The sequence below is a fragment of the Corapipo altera genome, unplaced genomic scaffold (genome assembly GCF_003945725.1).
Source record: "Corapipo altera isolate COAL_440 unplaced genomic scaffold, ASM394572v1 326, whole genome shotgun sequence".
NCBI lineage: Eukaryota > Metazoa > Chordata > Aves > Passeriformes > Pipridae > Corapipo > Corapipo altera.
The window spans coordinates 1026169-1046913 of record NW_020884945.1 but is presented as its reverse complement, the minus strand read 5'-3'; the positions used below and the strand labels follow the sequence as shown (position 1 = coordinate 1046913).

The following is a 20745-nucleotide window of genomic DNA, read 5'->3' as shown; positions in this document are numbered from 1 at the left end:
ATCCTATCCCATCCTATCCTATCCCATCCTATCCATCCCGTTCTATCTCATCCCATCCTATCCTGTCCCATCCCATCCTATCCTGTCCCATCCCATCCTATCCTGTCCCATCTCATCCAGCCCATTCTATCCCATTCCTGACCCATCTCATCCAACCCATTCTATCCCATTCCTGTCCCATCCCATCCCATCCCATCCCCTTCCTTTCTCAGGGCTCCACTGCTCCTGGCAATGATGTCCAAATAACTCGGACTCAAAGTTTGGAGCAGCCCCACTCTCCAACCCAGTGGTTTGTGGGGATGCTCCTGCTCCAGAAGGACAGGGAATTTTTGTCCTAGATCCTGCTCTGGCAAAAGCCTCCCCATAGCAGGGCACCAAGCTCAAGTGTACTTGGGCCTGGGAAGAGAGGTACCTAGCAGGGGGAAAATTTGAGGTGAGGAATAAGCTCAGCTTGTGTCCCTGGGAGGGAAATCTGGGATCAGTCAGCACAGCCGGGAGCTCTGGAGGGGTCACTCCTACCTGGAAGCAGTTCTTGAATTTCCTGCTGACAAAGTAGAGAGCCACGGGGTTGATGCAGGAGTTGAGGGAGGCCATGTTGATCCCAAAATAATCCATCACCAGGAGGAAGCTGAGGGGAGAGAAGAGCGCTGGAAGCTCGTGGAGAACTGAGATTCCAAACCGCCCGGCCTGGGATCGTGTCCCCACGGAGGGTCAGGGACTGAGAACGGAGAGCTGAGCCCAAAACAGTCCTTTCCAAAGAAAAACCACTTTTTCTCGCAAGGAGCATTTCCTGAGGAAGCCAAAAGCACGAGCTCTGCTTTCCCCTGGTGACACCCTGGTGACAGCCTGGTGACACCATGTCCCCAAACTCCAGCACAGCAGCATCTGGCCCAAACTGGTGCTTGGCTTGTGGGGGAAAGGAGAAGAAAGGTGGGCACAACCCTGCTGGGAATGTTTCCCTGCCCTGGAGACTCCCTTAACCCACAGACTGATAGAGATATTTCAAAATTTAACTCAACCCCTCTCTGTGCCCACCCAAGGGCGGCGATGCCGTCTGGAAAAGGGGCCGTTGGACCCGGGGTTTGGGAGGCAGCTCCACCAGCCTGTGCCGGTGTCACCGGGGCTGCCAGCTGGGTGCCCACCTGCTGGGGCTCCTACCTGAGCAGTTCACATCTGTTGGGGTCTGTCTGGTCGTAGATGGTCTTCTTGAGGATGCGGCTGAGGTGGAGGGGCAGCCAGCAGAGTGCGAAGATCACCACCAGGCAGAACACGGTCTTGGCCACCTCCCGGCGCTGCCAAGACAAGGGGGTGGGGGGAAAGAGGGTGATCACTGGGGAGCAGGTGGAGCCAAGCAGGTCCCAAATCACGGAATCATGGAATACTTAGGGTCGGACGGAACTTCAAAGATCATCCAGTTCCAACCCCCCTGCCATGGGCAGGGACACCTCGCACTGGACCGGGGTCGCTCCTGAAGTCCTGCACCACGAGATCCAGGCTGCAGAAGTGGGCAGGGCACCAGCAGCTCGGTGTGGACTAGACCCCTTCACGCCCCTTCCCACTGTCAATCCCGGTGGTTCTGCTGTGGTGACGTTCCCAGGGACACAGGGATCTCCTCCAGCCTCCCCTCACACGGTGCTATCGCGACAACCAGCTGGGCTCCCCCAGGGAATCGTTCCCAAAGGGAACAGTGAACTCTCCTTTTCCCTGCACATCTTGTCTGGGGTTTGGCACGTCCAGCATTTGGTCCAGTCTGGTGTGGGCTCAGCACGGCCAGAGATAAAGGACCACAAGGAACTGAGAATGAAGCTGGTCCGTGGCCAGGGGGTGGTTGGGGTTGTCCCTGAGGCTGGAGATCACAGAGCTTAAGGCCCTTCTCCCTTAATCCTTGCACTAATCCAAGATCTACTGGGAGGCTTTGTCAGCTCCTGCCTGTCCCTCGCAGTCCCCCCTCCGACAGCTCTCCCTCCTCTTTGGGAAGCAGCAGAATTCCCGCATTCCCGGGTCCCTTACCCGTTTCATGTGGTCATTCAGGGCGATTCTCATGCCGTTCCTCTTGCTCAGCATCTCACAGGACATGAGGGTGTAGAAGATGCCAGTGCACACCAAGGGCAGGCAGAAATAGAAGCCGAAAAGCCACCAGTCCTTCACGTCCCGGTAGAACTGTGTGGGAAAGGGAGAGCCACTGGAAACTGGGGAATGGGAAGGATGGGGAACCGGGGCACGGACTGGCCCTGACACCCACTCTGCCTGTCCAGGCACTTGAGACGTGTGGAAGTGTCCCAGCTCCTGCCCTAAGCACGTGGGGGATTGTCTGCCCCTAAGGCTGGTGCACGGGCTGGGCCTAAGGGCGTAAAGACCGGTTTATATGGAATTACAGAATCGCTGGATCGTGGAATCACTAAGGTTGGAAAAGACCTCCAAGACCATCAAGTCCCACTTTTCCCTGAATACCAACACGTCCACTTGGAGGAGCTTGTTTGTTGGGCATGGTGGGTTGAGTAAGGGTCGTCCTTCCCTTGCTCACCCGACCCTGTGCAAACTGGTTGTGGGGACCCTCTTTGGCCCGCTGGGACAGCGTTGGAGGCCCTGAAGCTTCCTGAGATGTGACAGGACACGCTGTGGGTGGTGAAGCAGATACAGCTCCCTGTTCTCTGGCCCCACATCACTGCAATGCCTGTGCTTTGCCTGGCACTGCTCTCCCTGCTTCCCCCGAGGCCAGGAGCCACCTCCAGAGGCATCTGCTCCTCTAATCAAGGAGCTGACACTCTTCTAACGGAGTGGTTAATTGTACTGTGCATTCTCATGGTTTCACCCCTCAGAGGTGGCTGGGGAACCATCAGCTCCTTGGATTGCATCATGAACTGGGGGAATTATTGCCCCTGACTCCTGTTTGATAAAACTAAAAGCTTCTTCCTGGCCCTTCCTGGCTGAGAGGATGTGTTTTGGCTTGAAAGAAGGAGCTTTGGGTTCTTCCTGCTGGCATCTGTGGCTCTCGGTCAGACTGTCCCCAGGGGTATTCGGTCAGTTTTCCATCGTTGCAGAGGTGAGACAGGTTTGCAACTCTTGTTCTGGCACCAGGATTCTACTGCCTCTTGCCTCAGAGAACCTGAGATACCTGTCAGAGCTCTCCCTGGTGGTCTGCGTGAGCACGTACCATCATGAAGCGGGATTTCTGCTCCGAGGCCAACATGCACACCCACAGGTGCTGCTCCCAGTAGCTGAGCTCCACCATGTCGAAGGCGATGGCCTCGGGCACTGCCAGCACGATGGCCACTGCCCAGATCAGCACCACCTCCACCGCCTTCCACATGGGGATCCCTATCCCCTGGATCCGGCTCCAGGACGCCACGGCTCGGTACCTGCCCGGGGTTGGAGTGAGACAAGTGGCTGTCAGGAAGGGGGTGGGAAGGGGCAGGTTGGGGTTGTCCCCAAAGGCCCTTCCCCTCACACCTTCCTCCCCCACCCCCGAGCCTTCTTTAGTGGAATGGGAAGCAGGGGCTCAAAGGGGACTGTCCTTGACCAATGTCCACTTGTCACCCTTCCTCACCACCACACCTGTTGTTCCAGCACGTTCTTCCCTAACCTCTTCCAGCAGGATACAACTCAGTTCCTGCTGGATTTCAACCCCACGTGACAGCAGCCTGTCCCCATCTTGGAATTGTGCTGGCACCAAGGCTTTTGGTGACGGTGAAGGGACACAGACATGGGCCAGGCTGGGCAGGGCAGGTGTGGAGGAGGTTTCCTACCTGTCAATGCTGAGGGCACAAAGGCTCAGGACCGTGATGCCCACGGAGGCTTTCTGGATGAAGGGAACCAGCTTGCACACCTGCACTCCAAAGGGCCAGTCCTTTGCCAAGAGCTGGGGAAGAACCACAGGTTATCAGGCTGCTTTGGGAACGCTGGTCCAGCTTCCCAAAACAGCAGGTGGGTGCCCACAGGGTGTGAGAAGCCCACAGGGTGTGAGAAGCCCACAGGGTGTGAGAAGCCCACAGAGAGCAGCACTCTGAGGTTCAGAGCTGTGTGAGGGTCCTGGGAACCTTTGGTTTCCCTGAGGACTCCCAGTGAGATGAGTGGACACATGGATGAAGGATGGTCCAGACACTAAGTCCTGACTCAGGTCCCTGCGTGGCTGTGAGTGGATTTGAGTCCTAAACACCACAACGGGCTCCTTGGGGTTGTTTCCAAAGGGGAAAATGGGTGTTGTGCTTTGAAACAGCCCAAATTCAGCTCAGACAGCTTAAGCCGCGTGTCCTGAGCCTTCCCTATGCTCTGATCCTCAACCACACTCACATTCCTGACAGAACCCATGCACTGTGACCACGTGCTCAGCTGGGACAAGCAGAGGGGACCAGTGGGGACAAGGTGCCCTGGAGGCAGGAGAAATCTGGGCCACTCACCCATGAGGGTGAGAATGAGCCTGAATTCACAACCCTTATATCCCATGACACCCGGAGCCCATCCTGAGGTCACCCCCACTCAGAGCCAACCCCCTCTTCAAGCTCTGTCATTTGGCCTCAGCAGCAAAACAAACCATGGAATCACAGGATGTTTTCAGAGGGACCTCAAAGCCCATCCAGTGCCAGGGACACTTTCCACTAGCCCGGGTTGCTCCAAGCCCCGTCCAACCTGGCCTTGGACACTTCCAGGGGTGGGGCAGGCACAGCTTCTCCCAGAGATCCTGCCCAGAGCATTCCCAGCCCGGCCCTGCCCCCAGCCCACCTTGTAGACGTTGATGGGCAGCGCGATGAGGATGTAGAGCAGGTCCCCCAGGGCCAGGCTGGCGATGAGCACGTTGGGCCCGTTCCTCATGCACTTGTTCTTGTAGATGATCCTCAGGAGGGTGGAGTTGCCGATGATGCCCACGACGAAGATGGTGCAGGACACGATGGTGTTGATGTACTTGAAGACGTGCCGGATGTCCGCGGGCTTCACGCACACGGGCAGCAGCGGCGGCTCCGAGCTGCTGCTCCCGGGGAGGCTCCCTGAGAGGTTGGATGCCTGGGTGTCCTGGAAGAGGCTGGGCTGCACCAGGCTGTAGGCCTGCTCCTGGCTGAGCACCTCCGAGGGCACGGCGCTCTCCTGGAGAGCCCGGGGGGTCTGGCTGTGAGTGCCGGAGAAGAGCAACGTCAGGAAAACGGCCAGAGCAGCAGGAGCTGGGGTGGTGGCTGTGGAGCACCAAAGAGTGGAGCTGCTGCTGGCAGGAGTCCTCATAGTGCTCGTGGGATGGTCTTGGTTGGATCTGCAGGTGGAGGAAAGGACCAGGGAGAGAACTTTGTTGGTGGAGGAAGGAGAAAGGTGGTTCAGCGAAAGGGAACTTGGTTTGTTCAGCTGGAGAAGAGGAGACTGAGGGAGACCACTGGGGTCTGCAGCTCTCCCTGAGGGGCAGCTCTAACCTCTGCTCTGTGAACAGGGACAGCACCCAGGGAATGGCTGGAGCTGTGTCAGGGCAGGGTCAGGTTGGATCTCAGCAAAAGGTTCTTCCCCCAGAGGGTGGTTGGCACTGCCCAGGCTCCCCAGGGCAGTGGGCACAGCCCCAAGGCTGCCAGAGCTCCAGGAGGGTTTGGACAATGCTCTGAGGGACAGGGTGGGATTGTTTGGGTGTCTGTGCAGGGTCAGGGGTTGGGCTGGATGGTCCTGGTGGGTCCCTGCAAACTCAGAATAGAGTATAGAATACAAAAGGATAGGACACAAGAGGATAGAATTTTATTATTCTATCCTCTTGTATTCTATGAATTGCTGGAGAAATCCACCATCACAGAGGACAGAAAAGATGCCAGATGGGATCCCACCAGGTCAGAGCAGCTGCCCCTGAGGGTGGGAGGTTGTGCTGCTAAAATTAAACAGGTCAGTCCAGGAAAACAAGCTGAAAGGAGAACAAACAGCCCCTTGTGTCTCTGACGTGGCATTTTGGTGACTGAGGGTCCTTCCTTGGCTCAATGGGTATGTGGGATCAGCAACTGCACCTCTGGCACTTGGCATTGCTACTCACATGGCCAAGCCCAATTTCCTTCAATGTCCACCCCACTCCTTTATAATCATGGAATTACTGAGGTTGGAAAAGCTCTCCCAGATCATCAAGTCCAACCTTCCCCCTCCTGTCAGGGAGTTGCAAAGTTTAGGTTTTGGGTAGTTTAGTTCCCAACTGAAGTTGCAGGTTTGGGACCTCTGTGGACACCTTCATACCTGGGCAGTTCTGCAGTCCCATCTCAGGGTCCACAGAACCAGCAGAACTTTTCCAGTTCATTCCGTGGGGAAACTGGAGCTGCACCAACCCCTCCGTGCCCAGCAGATCCCACGGGCTGTCCTGTGCCCAGGGAAAAGACCCAGCACAGTCCTGCTGGGAAAACACCACGGGGTTTTTTTCCAGAAATGCCATTTTGAGCCCTGACATCCCATTCCAATTTATGTGCAGCAGCCCAGCCCCTCCTTCCCCATCCTCACCTCCCTAAATTCAACTCCTTCCTCTCGAAACCCACCATGCCTGTCTAGCTCCATCCTCAGGGATATAAAGCTCCCTGTGCCCTCACAATCCTGGTCTCTCAAGTCAGTAAAAGGTCTCTCAAGCCTCCAAGGCTGGAGAACTAATAAATAACCCTGGAATGGTTCAGCTTTGTGCATCTCTGATGGCACTTTCAGGCAGGACAAGCCAAGCTGCTGTTCCACAACCACAAAGCTCAGGGTGGTGGTGGCACCGTCCTGGAGCGATGTGAGTTTGAGGAAGGGGCTTCTGGATGATCCAGATCTGGAATTGAGCCCAGAGAGGGAATGGGAGAGGGCAGCAAAGTGCCAGTCTGTGCCCCAGACAGGGACAGATCTGGGGGCTCCTGGCTGGAGGGTTGAGGAACATGTTTGAGGAATTGTGAAACTTTCCAGCTCTGGAAACTTTCCAACCCTCTCGGAAGGGAGGAAAAATTGCTGTGCCTGGACTAAGAACAGGAGCGTTTGGGGATTCCCTGGGATCAGGGAGCCTGCCTGTGATTAGAGATGGGACTCAGGCTCTGCTCTGACTCCTCCAGGCAGAGTTGGGATCTCAGCCCAAACCCTGGGATCTGCTCCCCAAGACTCTCCAGCTGAGGCACTCCAGGGTTGTCCAGGACCCTGGGGATCCCAGGACAAACAAATGAAGTGTGGTGGGAACACTGCTCCCACTCTGGGAAGACATGGCCAGGCCAAGCAAGGGTCCCCCCAGGTACAACCACAGCTCCTGCAGACACTCCTGTGCACCCCCCCTGTCAGGGGCTCAGGCTTTGTGGGAATGCCTGGGCACCCAGTTGTGTTGGGAAAGGGGGAAAGAAAGGGAGAGAATGGATAAATAACCCAAAGGAGCACAAACCTGGGCACAAACCCCTGCTCTGACCTGTCCCAGGGACTTCAGCCTGAACCTTCTGAAGTTCTCAGCCCCCTGCCCTGCCCCAGCTCCCCCAGGGACAGGTGTCCCACGGAGGGGGGTCCTGACCTCTCCACCCCACTATTCCCACAGGATTGCAGCTCACAGGAGAGGGCAGACCCAGCTCAGAATTCCTGCCAGAGATCCCTGAGGGTTTGGGCAGCAGCTTTGGATGGCACGGACAAGCATCTGGAGGAAGCTGGTGGCTCCTGGAGCCAGCACTGGCACCAGAGAATCCCTGGAAGTCGTTCCCTCTGCCCCCCACAGATGCTTTTATCTGCCCACCCCAAGCCCAGAGCCTGGTGTGGCTGCTCAGCCCCGGGGGCTGAGAAGAGCTCATGTGAGTGAGGATCACAGGACTCGGCTCTCTGGGTCCTGCCCAGCTGCAAAACACCGGAGAAAAAAAGCACTTTCCTGCCATCTTGCCTTAAAATCAGTCAAATCTTTCACTAAATCCAAATTTTAGTCAAAAGACAAGCATTGTTTCCTCCTGTCCAACAGCCCGTTTACTCCTTGCCCTCCACGCTGCCTCAACCCCTTTTCTTGAAAGCACAACCCCTTCTCAGTTTTTGGGGGAAATGAGGCACAGGAGCATTAAGAAACTTGTTCAGCATCTGGCAGATGTCAAACCAAATCCAGCACTGCTTGACCCAAAATCCTCTGAGCTTTGCTCGTGTTGCTGATCATCTGGGAAGGTGACTCGGTGCCCAGAGGGACCACCCCCATCCCACCTGCCTGGCCAAGGTGCTTCCCTTAGGGAATTGCTGCAATCCCTTTGCTTGGGAAACTTCACTCTGTGCTGAGCCCAAACCACAGCTGGACCCACTGGAATCTTGACATGGGCATCAGGGACTGATTCCCAGAGGGAAAACGAGACTGAAAACCGTCACCATAACCCTGCAAAACCCAGTGCTGCCTGAAAGGTGCCTTGTGTGGGCTGGGGGGCTTGGGAGCTAGGAATTCCATGGGAGCCAGGAATGCTGCTGCATCCTCATCTCCAGCCAGTCCCCCTACCTTCAGGAGCAGCTCCTGACAGCTCGGCAGTCCCATCTCGGGGTCCACGGGACGAGTAGAACTTTTCCAGTTCATTCCATGGGGAAACTGGAGCTGCACCAACACCCCCGTCCCCAGCAGACCCCAAGGACTCTCCTGTGCCCAGGGAAAAGACCCAGCACAGTCCTGCTGGGAAAACACCACGGGGGCCAGACTCACCACCCCAAACACCAAACAGACTTTTCCTGTGGATAAATCTCTCTTGTAGCAGCATTTCCACGTGCGGGGGGAAAGGCAGGAGAGAGGCGAGTGGTAATTCCCCATTCCCGGCTGCTCCCTGCCCTGAACCCGACCTGGGCCATGGACAGGAGGAGTTTTTCCCAGAGCTGTGCTGGATTTCTCCTCGCTCACCCTCTCCCTGCCCAGCTCCTGGACCTTGTCCAGGCACCGTGGTCCGTTCGACGCCTCCCCCGGAGGGGGTTGCTCAGGGAGGGGGACCTGAAAAACGCGCAAAAACTCCCCCCGAAGCGAGAAATCCCTTTTGTTGGCAAAGCAGAGCACGGGACAGCAAAGCCTCGCGGGGGAATTCAATTACCTTATTGCGGGACGGCGGGTTTTGGGTGCTCCCGGGAGCGGATCCTGCCCCTCTCACGGCTCCTTCCCCCTGCGCGGGGCTCTGGGCATGTCCTGGGAGCAGCGCAGCTGCTTTAGATCCTGCAGCTGGTTTTTTTTGGTGCTCAGGGGATGTTTGTCCCCTCCCGTGACTCGCCGAGTCTCCCCGCGCTGGGTGGTTTTATAGAAACCCGCGGGGCTCCCCCGAGCGCAGCCCCTGCGACCAATGGGTGAAGGGTGGGATGGGAAGAGAGGAGGGAAAAGCGGGAGAAACGCTCCGGGAAGGAGCGAAAACAACAAACAAATAAAGCTGGAGCGGGAGGGTGAGAGCTGGGGGAGGCAGGGCTGGGCTTGAGGGAAGGGACCTGCAGCCCCCCCCCCGAGCTTTTCGGGGGAAAAAAAAGGCATCAAAGCCTCTCTTCCCAGGGTGTGGAAAACCAGGTGCCGCACGTGGAGCTCTCGAGGGAAGGTTCAAGAGCGAGGAGTGTGCCAGGAGCAAGGCAGGGAGACCTGAGGGGCCCTTCCAGCAGAGAGGATGGAGCAGAAAAGTCTTTGCTAAAGTGCTGGGGAAGGACAAGCCTCCCTGAGCCTGGTCTGGGGGAAACAGGTCCAGGTGAAGCAGGTCCAGGTGAAGCAGGTCCAGGTGAAGCAGGCTGGGAACAGGTTTCCATGCTCCCATCCACAAGAGGTTGCCCCAGTGTCTTTTGCCACCCCAGCTCTGGTTTTGTTCTCCTGTGGTTTCTGAGCATCCTGAGCTGCCTGAAGAGCAGGGTCAGGTTGCTCAAGGGTCAGGGTGGGACACTCCAGGGCCATGGGGTCACACCAGCCCCCCATGAGCCCCGTGTCCAGTCCAGCCTCTGATCCCGACCCAAAGAGCCTCCCCCTGCTCTCCACCTGCCTGGGAACAGGAGATCACAAGCAAAGCTTCCAGAAGGTTCCTGCTGCCTTTCTCCAAACCACAGGAACCTGTAGGGAATTTGTCCAACCCTGTGGATCAAACCTCTCCTCATCTGCTGGGAGAGGGAAGTTTCATTCCCTGCCTGGATGTGGCCCTGGCCCAGGAACGGGGTTTTTTTATGGGGGGGGGCAGCAAAAAAGGTCAAATCCCAGGGCCATGGATGGCAAAATGACCCTCTGGAAACATCGTCTCCTTCCACCTGAGATGCCTTCACTCTGGGAAGGAGTCTGAATCTCTCCTTTCTGCCCTTATTTTGGGGCAAAAAGGGCAAAGATTTGCTCCATCCCTTGGAAGTGTCCAAGGCCAGGTTGGATGGGGCTTGGAGCAACCTGGGCTAGTGGAAGGTGTCCCTGCCCATGGTGAGGAGGGGAATGAGATGAGCTTTAAGGTCCCTTCCAACCCAAACCATCCCATATTTCTCTGATTCTCTGACCTTTGCTACTTCTGGAACAACAACTGCAGAAGTCCATGATAAAACACTGGGATATTTATACTTACAACCCTTTTTCTGTGCTGATCCAGACACAGGGATGGATTAAATGCCCTCTCACCTCAAGATCTGGCCAAAAATACCAATGAGAATTGGGCCAGCCTGGCTTTTCTCAGTGCTCAGGGTTTGTAAACAGGGTAGAGATAATTTATATCGGTTGTTTGGGAACTTTCTTCCTTCTTTGTGTGCAAGTAAATGATCTGTGTCTCTCCACCAAATCATTTCCATGACTCCTTGAAGGTTTGATGAATTAGAGCTGTGGATAACCCAGGGAAAATTAGGTCTTTATTTACCCATCCCCTCATTGGTCGGAGCCAACTCTCGGCTCAGAAGAGCAGAGAACAAAACCTCCTTCAGGCTCTTGTCCCTTCATCCCAAGCTGGAAAGCCCATCTGAGGGATCTGCTGCCCTCCCATCTCTTTGTGGCTTCTCAAGGCTTGGCCAAGCCTGTTCTGTAGCTGGAGATGTGACAGCACAGGGACAGACGTGTCCCCAACACCTCCTTGGTCCCACCAGCTCAGGTGGCAGAAGCAACACAAGGTGCTGAGGGAGCTGCTTTCCTTGTTCTGATTTTAAAGCTGAATATTTTATTTGGGACTAGGATTAGACTTGGATACTTTTCTTTCTTTTCTTCAGCTTCACTGTCCCTTGCCCATCTCATCTTGGTGTGAGAGCTCTGAGGAAGGACACACGGGGTAAAGCCAGGTTTAGTGGATAGAGCCCAGCTCTGGCCTTGTCTGGGGGCAGTCAGCTCCAAAAAAACCCCTGTTTTAGTCAGTGCTGCTCACAGACATCTCCACCTTGCAAGCTTGTGTCCCAGAGCTGCCTCTGGCCCTCAGCTGAAGCACTTCTGCATCTTGGTGGGTGCCTGTGCCACTGAGGCTGGACTTTTAGTCTGGGTCAGCAAAGTTCATTGCCACTGGGGGCTTTGAAGGGCACCAGGAGGTGCCCTCTGCTCACCCCCACCCCCAGCAGGGCAGCAAAGAGCCCCCTCAAACAGCTCAGCCCCCAGGGCAGAGGCCATGGGCATGTCCATCCCCTCCTGTAACCCTTTGGCCTCTGAGGGGGGGCAGTGGTGCAGCTTTTCCTTGGTTCTCTTTCCAAACCAGAGGAGTCCAGGGCAGCCCTGACCCCGTGGGGAGGGGTCCCAGAGCCCTATTCTGGGACAGTCACATCTCTGCACGTGCCAGGGGCATGAATGGCCCTCTGTGTTCTGCTGGGGACAAAGGAGGGCTCCAGCCCCCTCGGAGACCCCCAGGACAACACTGACCTTGCCCAGCCAGAGTGTCCTTGGCACACATTTGGACTCAAGGCTGATGTTGAGTCACTCAAATTATGGGAAGGGAGAAGCTGCTTCTGAAATAAGTCACAGTCCAATCCAGCAGCAGCCAAGCAACAGCTCTATGGGATCCCTTTTGTCCTTCCATTTTAGAGAGGACGTGTCAAATACAAGGAATTTGGCTTTCTGCTGAACATAGGAGGTGACCTGGCCAGGCTGGATGGTGCTGGGCAATCCCTGAGGAGCCACAGCTCAGGAAAACACCAGCTCCTCACTGACAGGAGTGAGAGGGCCACTGATATATTGGGTTTCTCTGGATGGATTTGCTGCCTGGAGCTCAGATTTGGGTTGGAAATCAGGCATCCTCTCAAATCCTGGGGAAAGCACTGGGTGAAATCCTCCCAGTGACCATCATCCATCCCTCAGTACCTCCTGCTGAGGCTTCAGTCCTGCCTGGAGAGCAAACAGACAGATCTGTGTTGAAATGAACCCCCACAGCACTGTCACCCCAAGGGAGAGCAGGTGGCTTTTGCTTTTAGCTTTGGGAAGGATGAGCTCCCAAAATTTGCCTCTGCAGCTGAAATTCCGTGGCTTCACTTTGTTTTCTATGCAGGAAGTGTGGAAAAATCACATCTTCCCACTGAGTGCAGCTGTCTGAGAACCTGATTCAGCTCCTGGATTTGTCCAGTGCTCATCCTCTCACATCCTTTTGTTCCTCTCAGCATGGAGAGGTTGTGAGCTGCCCATCCCTGGAATTGTTCAAGGCCGGGTTGGACGGGGCTTGGAGCAACCTGGGATAGTGGAAGGTGTCCCTGCCCATGGCATGGGGGTTGCATGAGATGAGCTTTGAGTTCCCTTCCCAACCCAAACCATTCCATGGGGCTGTTTGTGCACTCTGGGACTGTCTTTGACCAGTAAGTCTTCGGGTCCAGCATTCCCACTTTGAGCTACTTACAGGAAGGAGTTCTCCAGAGCTCTGAGCTGATGGAATTTGTTCCTGGTCCTCGATCTTCAGCTCTTCTGCTCATTAAAGCTGCAAGCCCAAAGTGAAGTCAAGCCCCATGATTTGTGGCACAGCAAGAACCCTGGAGAGCCCAGCAGCTCCCTGGGGTCTGGAGGGAGGCACAGCTCGGGGTGTCCAGCTGTGGGAACATGTGGATGGCTTTCAAGCCAAAGCCACTGGAACAGCAGCCCTTAAAGGACTGGCAAAGGAAAAGAACTGGGGCTTCTGGGTTGAACCTCCAGATAAAGAAATGTGGAACTGCCCCATGAAGAGCCAGCTGTGCTTAGATGTGTGGTCATGTGAGAGGATTCAGATTGGTCACAGAGCAGAGAAACATCTGGAAGAAGCATTTAGGAGGTTCACCTTCCACCCCCCCACAGGTGGGCACGTGCACCCTCCCTCACCCTGTGGGAGCAGCTGTGTGTCCTGGGATGTGCCCTGAGATGTGTCCTGGGATGTGCCTGGGATGTGTCCTGGGATGTACCTCAAGATGTATCCAGGGATTTGCCCTGAGATGTGCCCTGGGATGTGTCCAGGGATGTGTCCTGGGACTGAGATGTGTCCTGGGATGTGCCCCAAGATGTGTCTTGAGATGTACCTGGGATGTGCCTGAGATGTGTCCAGGGATGTGCCCAGGCTGGGCTGGAGGTGCCTGGAGGACCCCCAGCTCCATTAAGAGCCCATCAGTGTTCATGGCCCTGAGCAGCCTCCCCTGAGACCCCCCCAGCCTTGGAGCCCTGTTCCAGCTCAGGAGCCCTGTTCCAGCTCAGGAGCCCTGTTCCAGCTCAGGAGCAGTCCCAGCCTCCAGAGTTTGGCCACGAGGACGGTGCAGGGTCTGGAGGGGCCGAACGAGGAGCAGCTGAGGGTACTTGGTTTGTTCATCTTGGAGAAGAGGAGACTGAGGGGAGAGACCTCACTGGGGTCCTCAACATCCTCAGGAGGGGCAGCAAAGGGGCAGCTCCAACCTCTGCTCTGTGACCAGGGACAGGACCCAGGGAATGGCTGGAGCTGTGTCAGGGCAGGGTCAGGTTGGATCTCAGGGAAAGGTTCTTCCCCCAGAGGGTGGTTGGCACTGCCCAGGCTCCCCAGGGCAGTGGGCACAGCCCCAAGGCTGCCAGAGCTCCAGGAGGGAGCTCTGAGGGACAGGGAGGATTGTTGGGGTGTCCTGGGCAGGGCCAGGGGTTGGGCTGGATGATCCTCGTGGGTCCCTTCCAACTCAGGAGATTCTGTGATTCCATGAGTTCGTGTTATCCCAAAAGCAGGCAGTGGGCTTGGGAACACGTGCAGCAAAGCAGGGATGTCTGGGAGGAGAGAATATTCATGGAGGCATCACACACAGTGCCTCTCCCCTGGGACCTGAACAGGAAAACTCAGAGCCAGTTCCCTCAGGAATTCAAACAGGTAAAACATTACAGAGAAGAGACTGCTGGGGACCTGCAGGGCCAAACCCTTTGGGAATTTGCTTTTCTGGGCTCATCAGCTGCCAAATCCTCCTGCTTTTGGGAGGGCTGTTGTTATCTGACTGAAATGCCTGGTGTATTTTTATGCAGGGATCCTCTGGGAAGGCTTGGGTTTAGTTTTGGGGCTCTGGGAACGCTGACTTTGAATGCTCAGGAACTGCCTCCCAGCCTGGCGCCTTCCCTGGCACCATTTAAATTAAGTAAATAGATAATTGTGCCTGCATTTTTGCTGCCAGCATTCCCTTCGCCCTGCCTCTTTTGCAGGAGAGGTCTGGAGTCCTGGAGAACAGCTCTGGCATCTTTCCAGGGGTGCTTTTCTGCAGCAAATGTTTTCATTCATGTCAAGCTCTCTGATGCTGCTGATCTCTGAACTTTGTCTCATCCTTTACCCTCTCCAGGCCGACATCCCTCAGTTTTAACCCCTGGAGCAACCAACCAGCACAGCAACAAAGAGTAAAGAGAGCAAAAGATGGTGCCAAGACCTATCCTGCCTCCTGCTCCTTTCCTTTCCTGTGGAGATGCTGAGTCTGCAGGCTCAGAGATGCTCTTCGGATGAGTCAGGGGAAATGTCCCGTTGGCTTGGGAAAACTCTGAAGCAGTGGGATGAAAACCCCCATATCCCCCATATTGCTGTCTCTGATCCCCACCCTGACCTGCACCAGTCCAAGAGGAATTCCAGCTAACATTCCTTGGATCCCACACTACAAACCTCCAGCAGTTCCAGGCTGGATCCCACCAAAATGCTGCCATTCTCTCCCGTAAAGAGCTGGGACACAGTGATTATTTCAGGAGTTGTGTCTGCCCGTGTGCCTTTGGAGCCAAATCCCCTCCCTCCAGCCGGGGTGGGTGAGTGGAGGAACAGGCACACGGGACTCTCCCTGCCACGGAGGAGGGGATATCTTGGAAAAAGGAAGGGAGCCAGATCCCTGCTGTTCCCACGAGCCCGCGCTGACCCCGCACTTGAAGTCCTTTTGCTCAGAACTTTCTTATCAGCTGGGACCAACTGGAGTCAAGTTGTTCCGAGGGTGATGGGGCATTTGCAGGCCCGACTTCTGAGGCCCAAGGAGCCCCCTGGGAGCAGCCCCAGGCCCAGGGGACACTGCCCAGCTGCTGCTCTTTGAAGGTTGGACGTCCTGTCCCCGTGTCACGTCTGAGGTCTGAGAGTTTGACGTCGGGCACATCAGGACTCGCCACGAGCAGAAGGTTCTCGTCGCCTTCAGATGGCAAAACATCCGAGTTTGAGATCACTGGACCCCCCGTGGGTGCAGGGAGCCTTTAAGGAAGTCCCAGAAGCTGTGGATATCTCCGTATTCCAAAGGTGTTGTTGAAACCAGTGTGGTGGGAGGAGGTAGAATCATGGAATCACAGAACTGTTAATGCTGGAAAAGACCTTTAGGATCATCAAGTCCAACTGTCAAACAGTTCACCACTAAAGGTGTTTTTGAACACTTCCAGGGATGGTGACTCCACCACTGCCCTGGGCAGTCCGTGCCAGGGCTGGAAAACCCTTTTGGTGAAGAAACTTGCCCTAATATCCAAACAAAACCTCCCTTGGTGCAACCTGAGGCCGTCTCCTCTCATCCTGTCACTTGTTCCCCAGGAGAGGAGCTCGACCCCCACCTGGCTCCAACCTCCTTTGTTTCTCCAGTAACCCCACAAGTCCTAAGGGTTCTCCAGACACAGAGGGGAAGCATTTACAAGGGATTTAGGAGCACAAGGTCAGGATCCCTGCTGTCAAAATGATTGGTGACTTTAGGTGACAGAGAATCACCCCAGAGTGCTGGTGGAACACCCTCCTTCAGCCCCAGCTCCCCGAGCCTGGACAGCTGTGGAATTGTGGTTCCTTTGGGATCCACAGGTTGCTCCACAGCTGCTTGGGACAGTTTGGCACAGGCAGCATTTGAGCTCCAGCTTCTGGACTCTTCCAGGCTCTCCAGGTGTGCTGCTGAGCCCTGCCTGTGGTTTCCCAGTGTGGGACATCCAGGAGATGATGTGTCCTGGAGGATTCCTTTTTGTCACCCGTGTCCTGTAACCTCTGCAGGCTCGGCCCCAATAACTGTGCTGGGCTTGGATCCACTTCATGGATCCAGAGGTATTTCTTGCTGGAGGATCCCAGAGCTCTGTGTGGCTGACTCACAGAAACAACAGAAGGATGTCTTGCCTGGGAGGAGAGAGGGCTCTGCCCTGGCATCCTGTGGTACATTTCTTATGGAGTCAGGGAATGGTTTGGGCTGAAAGGGACCTTAAAGCTCATCCAGTTCCACCCCCTGCCATGGAGGTTCCACTAACTCAGGTTGTTCCAAGCCCCAGAGTGAAATTTAGTGCATTAACACCAAAATGTTATTTTTGTCAGTGTTTTAATGTGTTTTGTACCCCACAAGGTGCATTTCCCTGAGCAGTTTTGGGAAGTTCTCATACCAACCTCTGTTAGAAGCACTGATGCCATTAGCTAACGAGCCTGATTAGAGATGGGCTGCTGGTCTGGCAGCAGAGCTGAGATGTGAATATTACACTCATTTATCTTTACCAGCTCTTTGATTGAATTCTAAACATTGGGGGTTTTAAAACTGACAATGTCCGAGGCCCTCACAGAGCTGAGCAAACTCTCCTGCCCTGGGGAATTGTTATAACCTTTAAATAACCATTTGCTTACATGCACATATATATATATATATATATATATATATATATATATGTATATAAATATATGTGTGTGTAAATAATAATGTTTTTAATTGGATAGAAAATGGAAGTGGATTTGTTTTGGTTTTGAGTTTTTTTGTTGTGTGGGGTTTTTTTTATGTCTGGTTGCTGTTTATTATCTTCCTTTCTTTTCGGGGATCTGTTTCACTTAAGTGGTTCAGCTCAAGAACTGGGAATGTTTTGGCTTCAGGTACAAACTTCCCGGGGTATTAAAAGTCAGTGAAGCTGAAGTGAATCCCAGCACTGTCGGTGCAGAGGCAGGTCCAACCACTCCATGTGGAACCCACGAAGAACCTGTGGAGATCCCCAGGTCCTCCTGTGATCTCTCCATCTCCTGGGAACTGGGGAGTGACTGATCTGCTGGTGCAAATCCTCGGTGGCTTTGGCAGGAGCGCCCGGAGCTCAGGGGTAACTCCTCTGGATCACTTCCCACCTTCCGTTCCCTCATTCTGCTTAACAAGCTTCTGAGAAAAGTTTGGACAAACGGGTTATTGCTCCTGAAATATTTGCAGATAATTATAGAGAGATTAATGGCCCCGTCTCGAAGAGCCACCAACGAGGGCTTGGTCGTCTTCAAGTAGCATTGACCTTTCCAGGAAACAGGAATGAGGGATCGCAGCGGGAGAGGGGTTGGGTAAACAACGTGGAGCTGAGAGTCTTCAGAGTTCTGGGGAGAGTAGGACTGCTGGGACTCCCCACGGTCACCCCCCTCCCTGCAGACCAGCAGAGCCACTTGGCTGCTCACCAGTGATGAAGCTGGGAAGGGGAAAGTGGAAAATGCCTCGTAGGCAGTGGAAAAATGCTTTGGGAATAAGGGGAGGCAGAGGAAAAAACTCTGTGGGCATCACCTCGCTGACATGGGAGACAGGACACTTCCTTCCCGTAATTTGGGCTCTGGTTACCCCTGGGGAAGGTGAGGGGAAGCCAAAGATACAGGGAGGAACTCAAGGCTGCCTCACTTCGGGATTTGTCGATGGCTGATCACTTCCAGAACTGAGTGACCAGCCCAGGGATGCTCCACAAATAACCAGAATTTCATACAGTGGTGGCAAACTCACTGTATGAGTGAGTATGAGCTGTTCCAGCTCCAAATTCACCCCCTGAGCCTGGACCCTGCTGGAAGAAAATCAGGTTCATGGATGCCCTCAAAGCAAATCGAGGAATCCCTGTCCCTGGAAGTCCCCACTGTCCAAGGAGGATCTGATCCCTCCATTATGAGCTCTGCAGGGTGTGGCACCTCCAGCAGGGCTGGGCAGGAGGCTTGGTGTGATACCAGCTGGGTTTCAGTGCTCTGCCAGTTCAACCACCCCGGAGAGGCAATTAGATGAGGGATGGAAAGCGCTTCAGGAGCCTTGGGATCAGGCACTGGGATGTCTCCAGGTGATGGGGACAGCCCTGAAGGTTGGCAGCCCCCCCCACACAACGTGGGCCAGGCACTGGGTGCCCGAGATCCGTGTCCCCAAAAAGGTTTGAGGGAGAGGAGAGCTGGCATGAACCTCCTTCTGCCCACCCCCAATTCCCTTGGTGCTGCAAGGCAATCCTGGCAGGAGAGGTGGGAAGAGCCTTCGGTGCCCGTGCCCCGAGGTGGCCCTAGAAAGGAGCTGTCAGGTAACAACCCATCCACCCACAGCTGCAAACACCCCATTGCAGTGCCCCAGGGTCACCTCCGTGCAGGCAGCAGCCCTCAGTTCCCTTCCTGGAGTGAATTCCATGAACCTCCCAGCCCCCCTAAGCTGTCCTGCCTGTCCCACTCATGTTGGTGAGGGGTTATTCCGCCTGGAGTGGCCAAATCCTCCATACTGCCTTCACAAAGCTGAGGGAGAGCATCCAAGGGAGGGACACGAGGATGGGGAAGGGTCTGGAGGGGCTGGATGAAGAGCTGTTGAGGGGATTTGGCTGGAGGAGATTGAGGTCAGACCTCACTGGGGTCTCAACATCCTCAGGAGGGGCAGCTCTGGGCTCTGCTCCCTGTGAGCAGGGACAGGACCCAGGAATGGCTGGAGCTGTGCCAGGGCAGGGTCAGGTTGGATCTCAGGCAAAGGTTCTTCCCCCAGAGGGTGGTTGGGCACTGCCCAGGCTCCCCAGGGCAGTGGGCACAGCCCCAAGGCTGCCAGAGCTCCAGGAGGGTTTGGACAACGCTCTGAGGGACAGGAGGGGATTGTTTGGGTGTCTGTGCAGGGCCAGAGGTTGGGCTGGATGATCCTTGTGGGTCCCTCCCAGCTCAGGAGATTCTGTGATCCTGTGCTGGAGGGGAGGCACCAGGAAAATCTCCCCCAGATTCTGGGAGCAGTCAGGTGACAGGGGCGTCCAGGGGGACTCAGGAGGTTTTCATCCCACTGGAGTGGAGCTGGATGAGTGGAGCAGCGAGAAGGGGGGGGAGAAAAATCACCGAAAAGAGGAGCTGCCTTGTAAATCAAGGCTGGCCTGGGGGCAGTCACGGGTGTTAGGGCTGACTGGTCTCATGTGAGGGGCTCAAAGGGGGTTCTGTGGGAGCACACACTGGCCCTCTGTGGAGGCTGCACATCCCAGCAGAGCTGCTGGGTCACAAGCAGCACATGTGACTGGGGGCTGCTACCCCACCATGGCCAATCCATCTGGATGGTGGAGATAAGGAAAATGTGTTGGGAAGCCTCTCCCTACTCCATCAGCTCCCACAAGCAGGAGAAGTAGAGGGGGAATGGAAAATGGATCTTTTTTTAGAGGGCTTCATGTTAAAAATGTTCCCAACATCCCATCCTAGGCTTCTGAAATGTTCCCTGGGGAGCTCTGTGTGCTCCTGCACCCAGGAGCTGTATGGTGTGGTTCCTGCTGATGAGGAGAAGGATTTTCTTATGGACATTCCTCATTTGTCACCCCCAGATCTCTTTTGGGATTTAAGATGGGAAAGCAGCACGTGGGCAGGAGTTGATGTTTTCCGTGGAGCTGCTGAACATCTCATGGAATGGTTTGGGTTGGAAGGGACCTCAAAGGTCACCCAGTTCCACCCCCACCACCACGGGCAGGGATGCCACCCACTGGCCACGATGCTGGGAGGTTCCTTTGTGCTGAGATGTCTCTCCACCAGTGGGTGCTCCTTCAAAACCCTCCCTTGGCCAGCAGTGGCACAGCCCTGTGTGCTCTGCTGGCAGCCCCTGGGAGGAAGGACCTGGCTCAGGGAGCTGGGATGTCGTGGGAGTCTCATCACCCACCTGAGAGTAGATCAAAGATGGGGGAAGGAAAGAGCACCAGCAGAGAGCAGAAGGTGAAAGGAAGGTCAAGCTGAAGGAGGTGTCTTGGTGCTCTGATAAAAAGCTGTAGGAGAAAACACCACTTTCTGCACAGAGCCAGGGACTACAGGGAGTGGGAAAAGTACCTGGAGCTTTCCAGACTCTCCTCTGTGTCCTTCACCATCAGTCTCCTCTGCTCTTCCTCCCCTGTGAGGAATCTTATCCACCAGGGAATTCCAGAAGGCCCCAAGTTCATCCCCTTGTCCCCATCACCTTGTCCCCACACACCATCACCTGTCCTGGTCCCCCTGGCAGGGATTTGACCATCTTCTTACAGCCCACGGTGCTGAGCATGCCCTGGCATCCAGAGACTGCATCCAACTGCTTCCCAAGCCCTTGCATCCCAAGTTTTTCCTAGAGGAGGGTGCAGCCTGCCAAACTCGGGTGAGCAGTGTCTCTGTCCTGGAGCAGTTTGCTCCAGAGAGGGATCTGCCACCTGCCATGGAGGCAGGATGGAGTCCTTGAAGGTCCCAGAGGGAGATGCCCTCTCCTTAGGATTGGGCAAAATCCAACAGGAGAGGAACCAGATCCTGCAGCCGGGGGCTTGTTCCCCATCCTGTGCAGTCTGGGGTGACCAACCTGTCATCCCAGCCA

At 55.3% G+C, this 20745-nt stretch overlaps 1 protein-coding gene across 1 annotated transcript in view; it reads right to left on the bottom strand.

Moving 5' to 3' along the window:
- Window positions 1–9163, bottom strand: part of LOC113956086 (endothelin receptor type B-like) — an 11095-nt gene extending 1932 nt beyond the window's left edge. The window contains exons 1-7 of the mRNA XM_027662268.1: window positions 8976–9163; window positions 4720–5239; window positions 3747–3859; window positions 3155–3359; window positions 2011–2160; window positions 1159–1292; window positions 520–628 (exon numbers count right to left, since the gene is read on the bottom strand). Of these exons, the coding sequence (XP_027518069.1) occupies window positions 520–628; window positions 1159–1292; window positions 2011–2160; window positions 3155–3359; window positions 3747–3859; window positions 4720–5211 (1203 nt within the window). The 5' untranslated portion in view covers window positions 5212–5239; window positions 8976–9163. The remainder of the gene's footprint in view (window positions 1–519; window positions 629–1158; window positions 1293–2010; window positions 2161–3154; window positions 3360–3746; window positions 3860–4719; window positions 5240–8975) is intronic.
- Between the last annotated feature and the right edge of the window lie 11582 nt (window positions 9164–20745).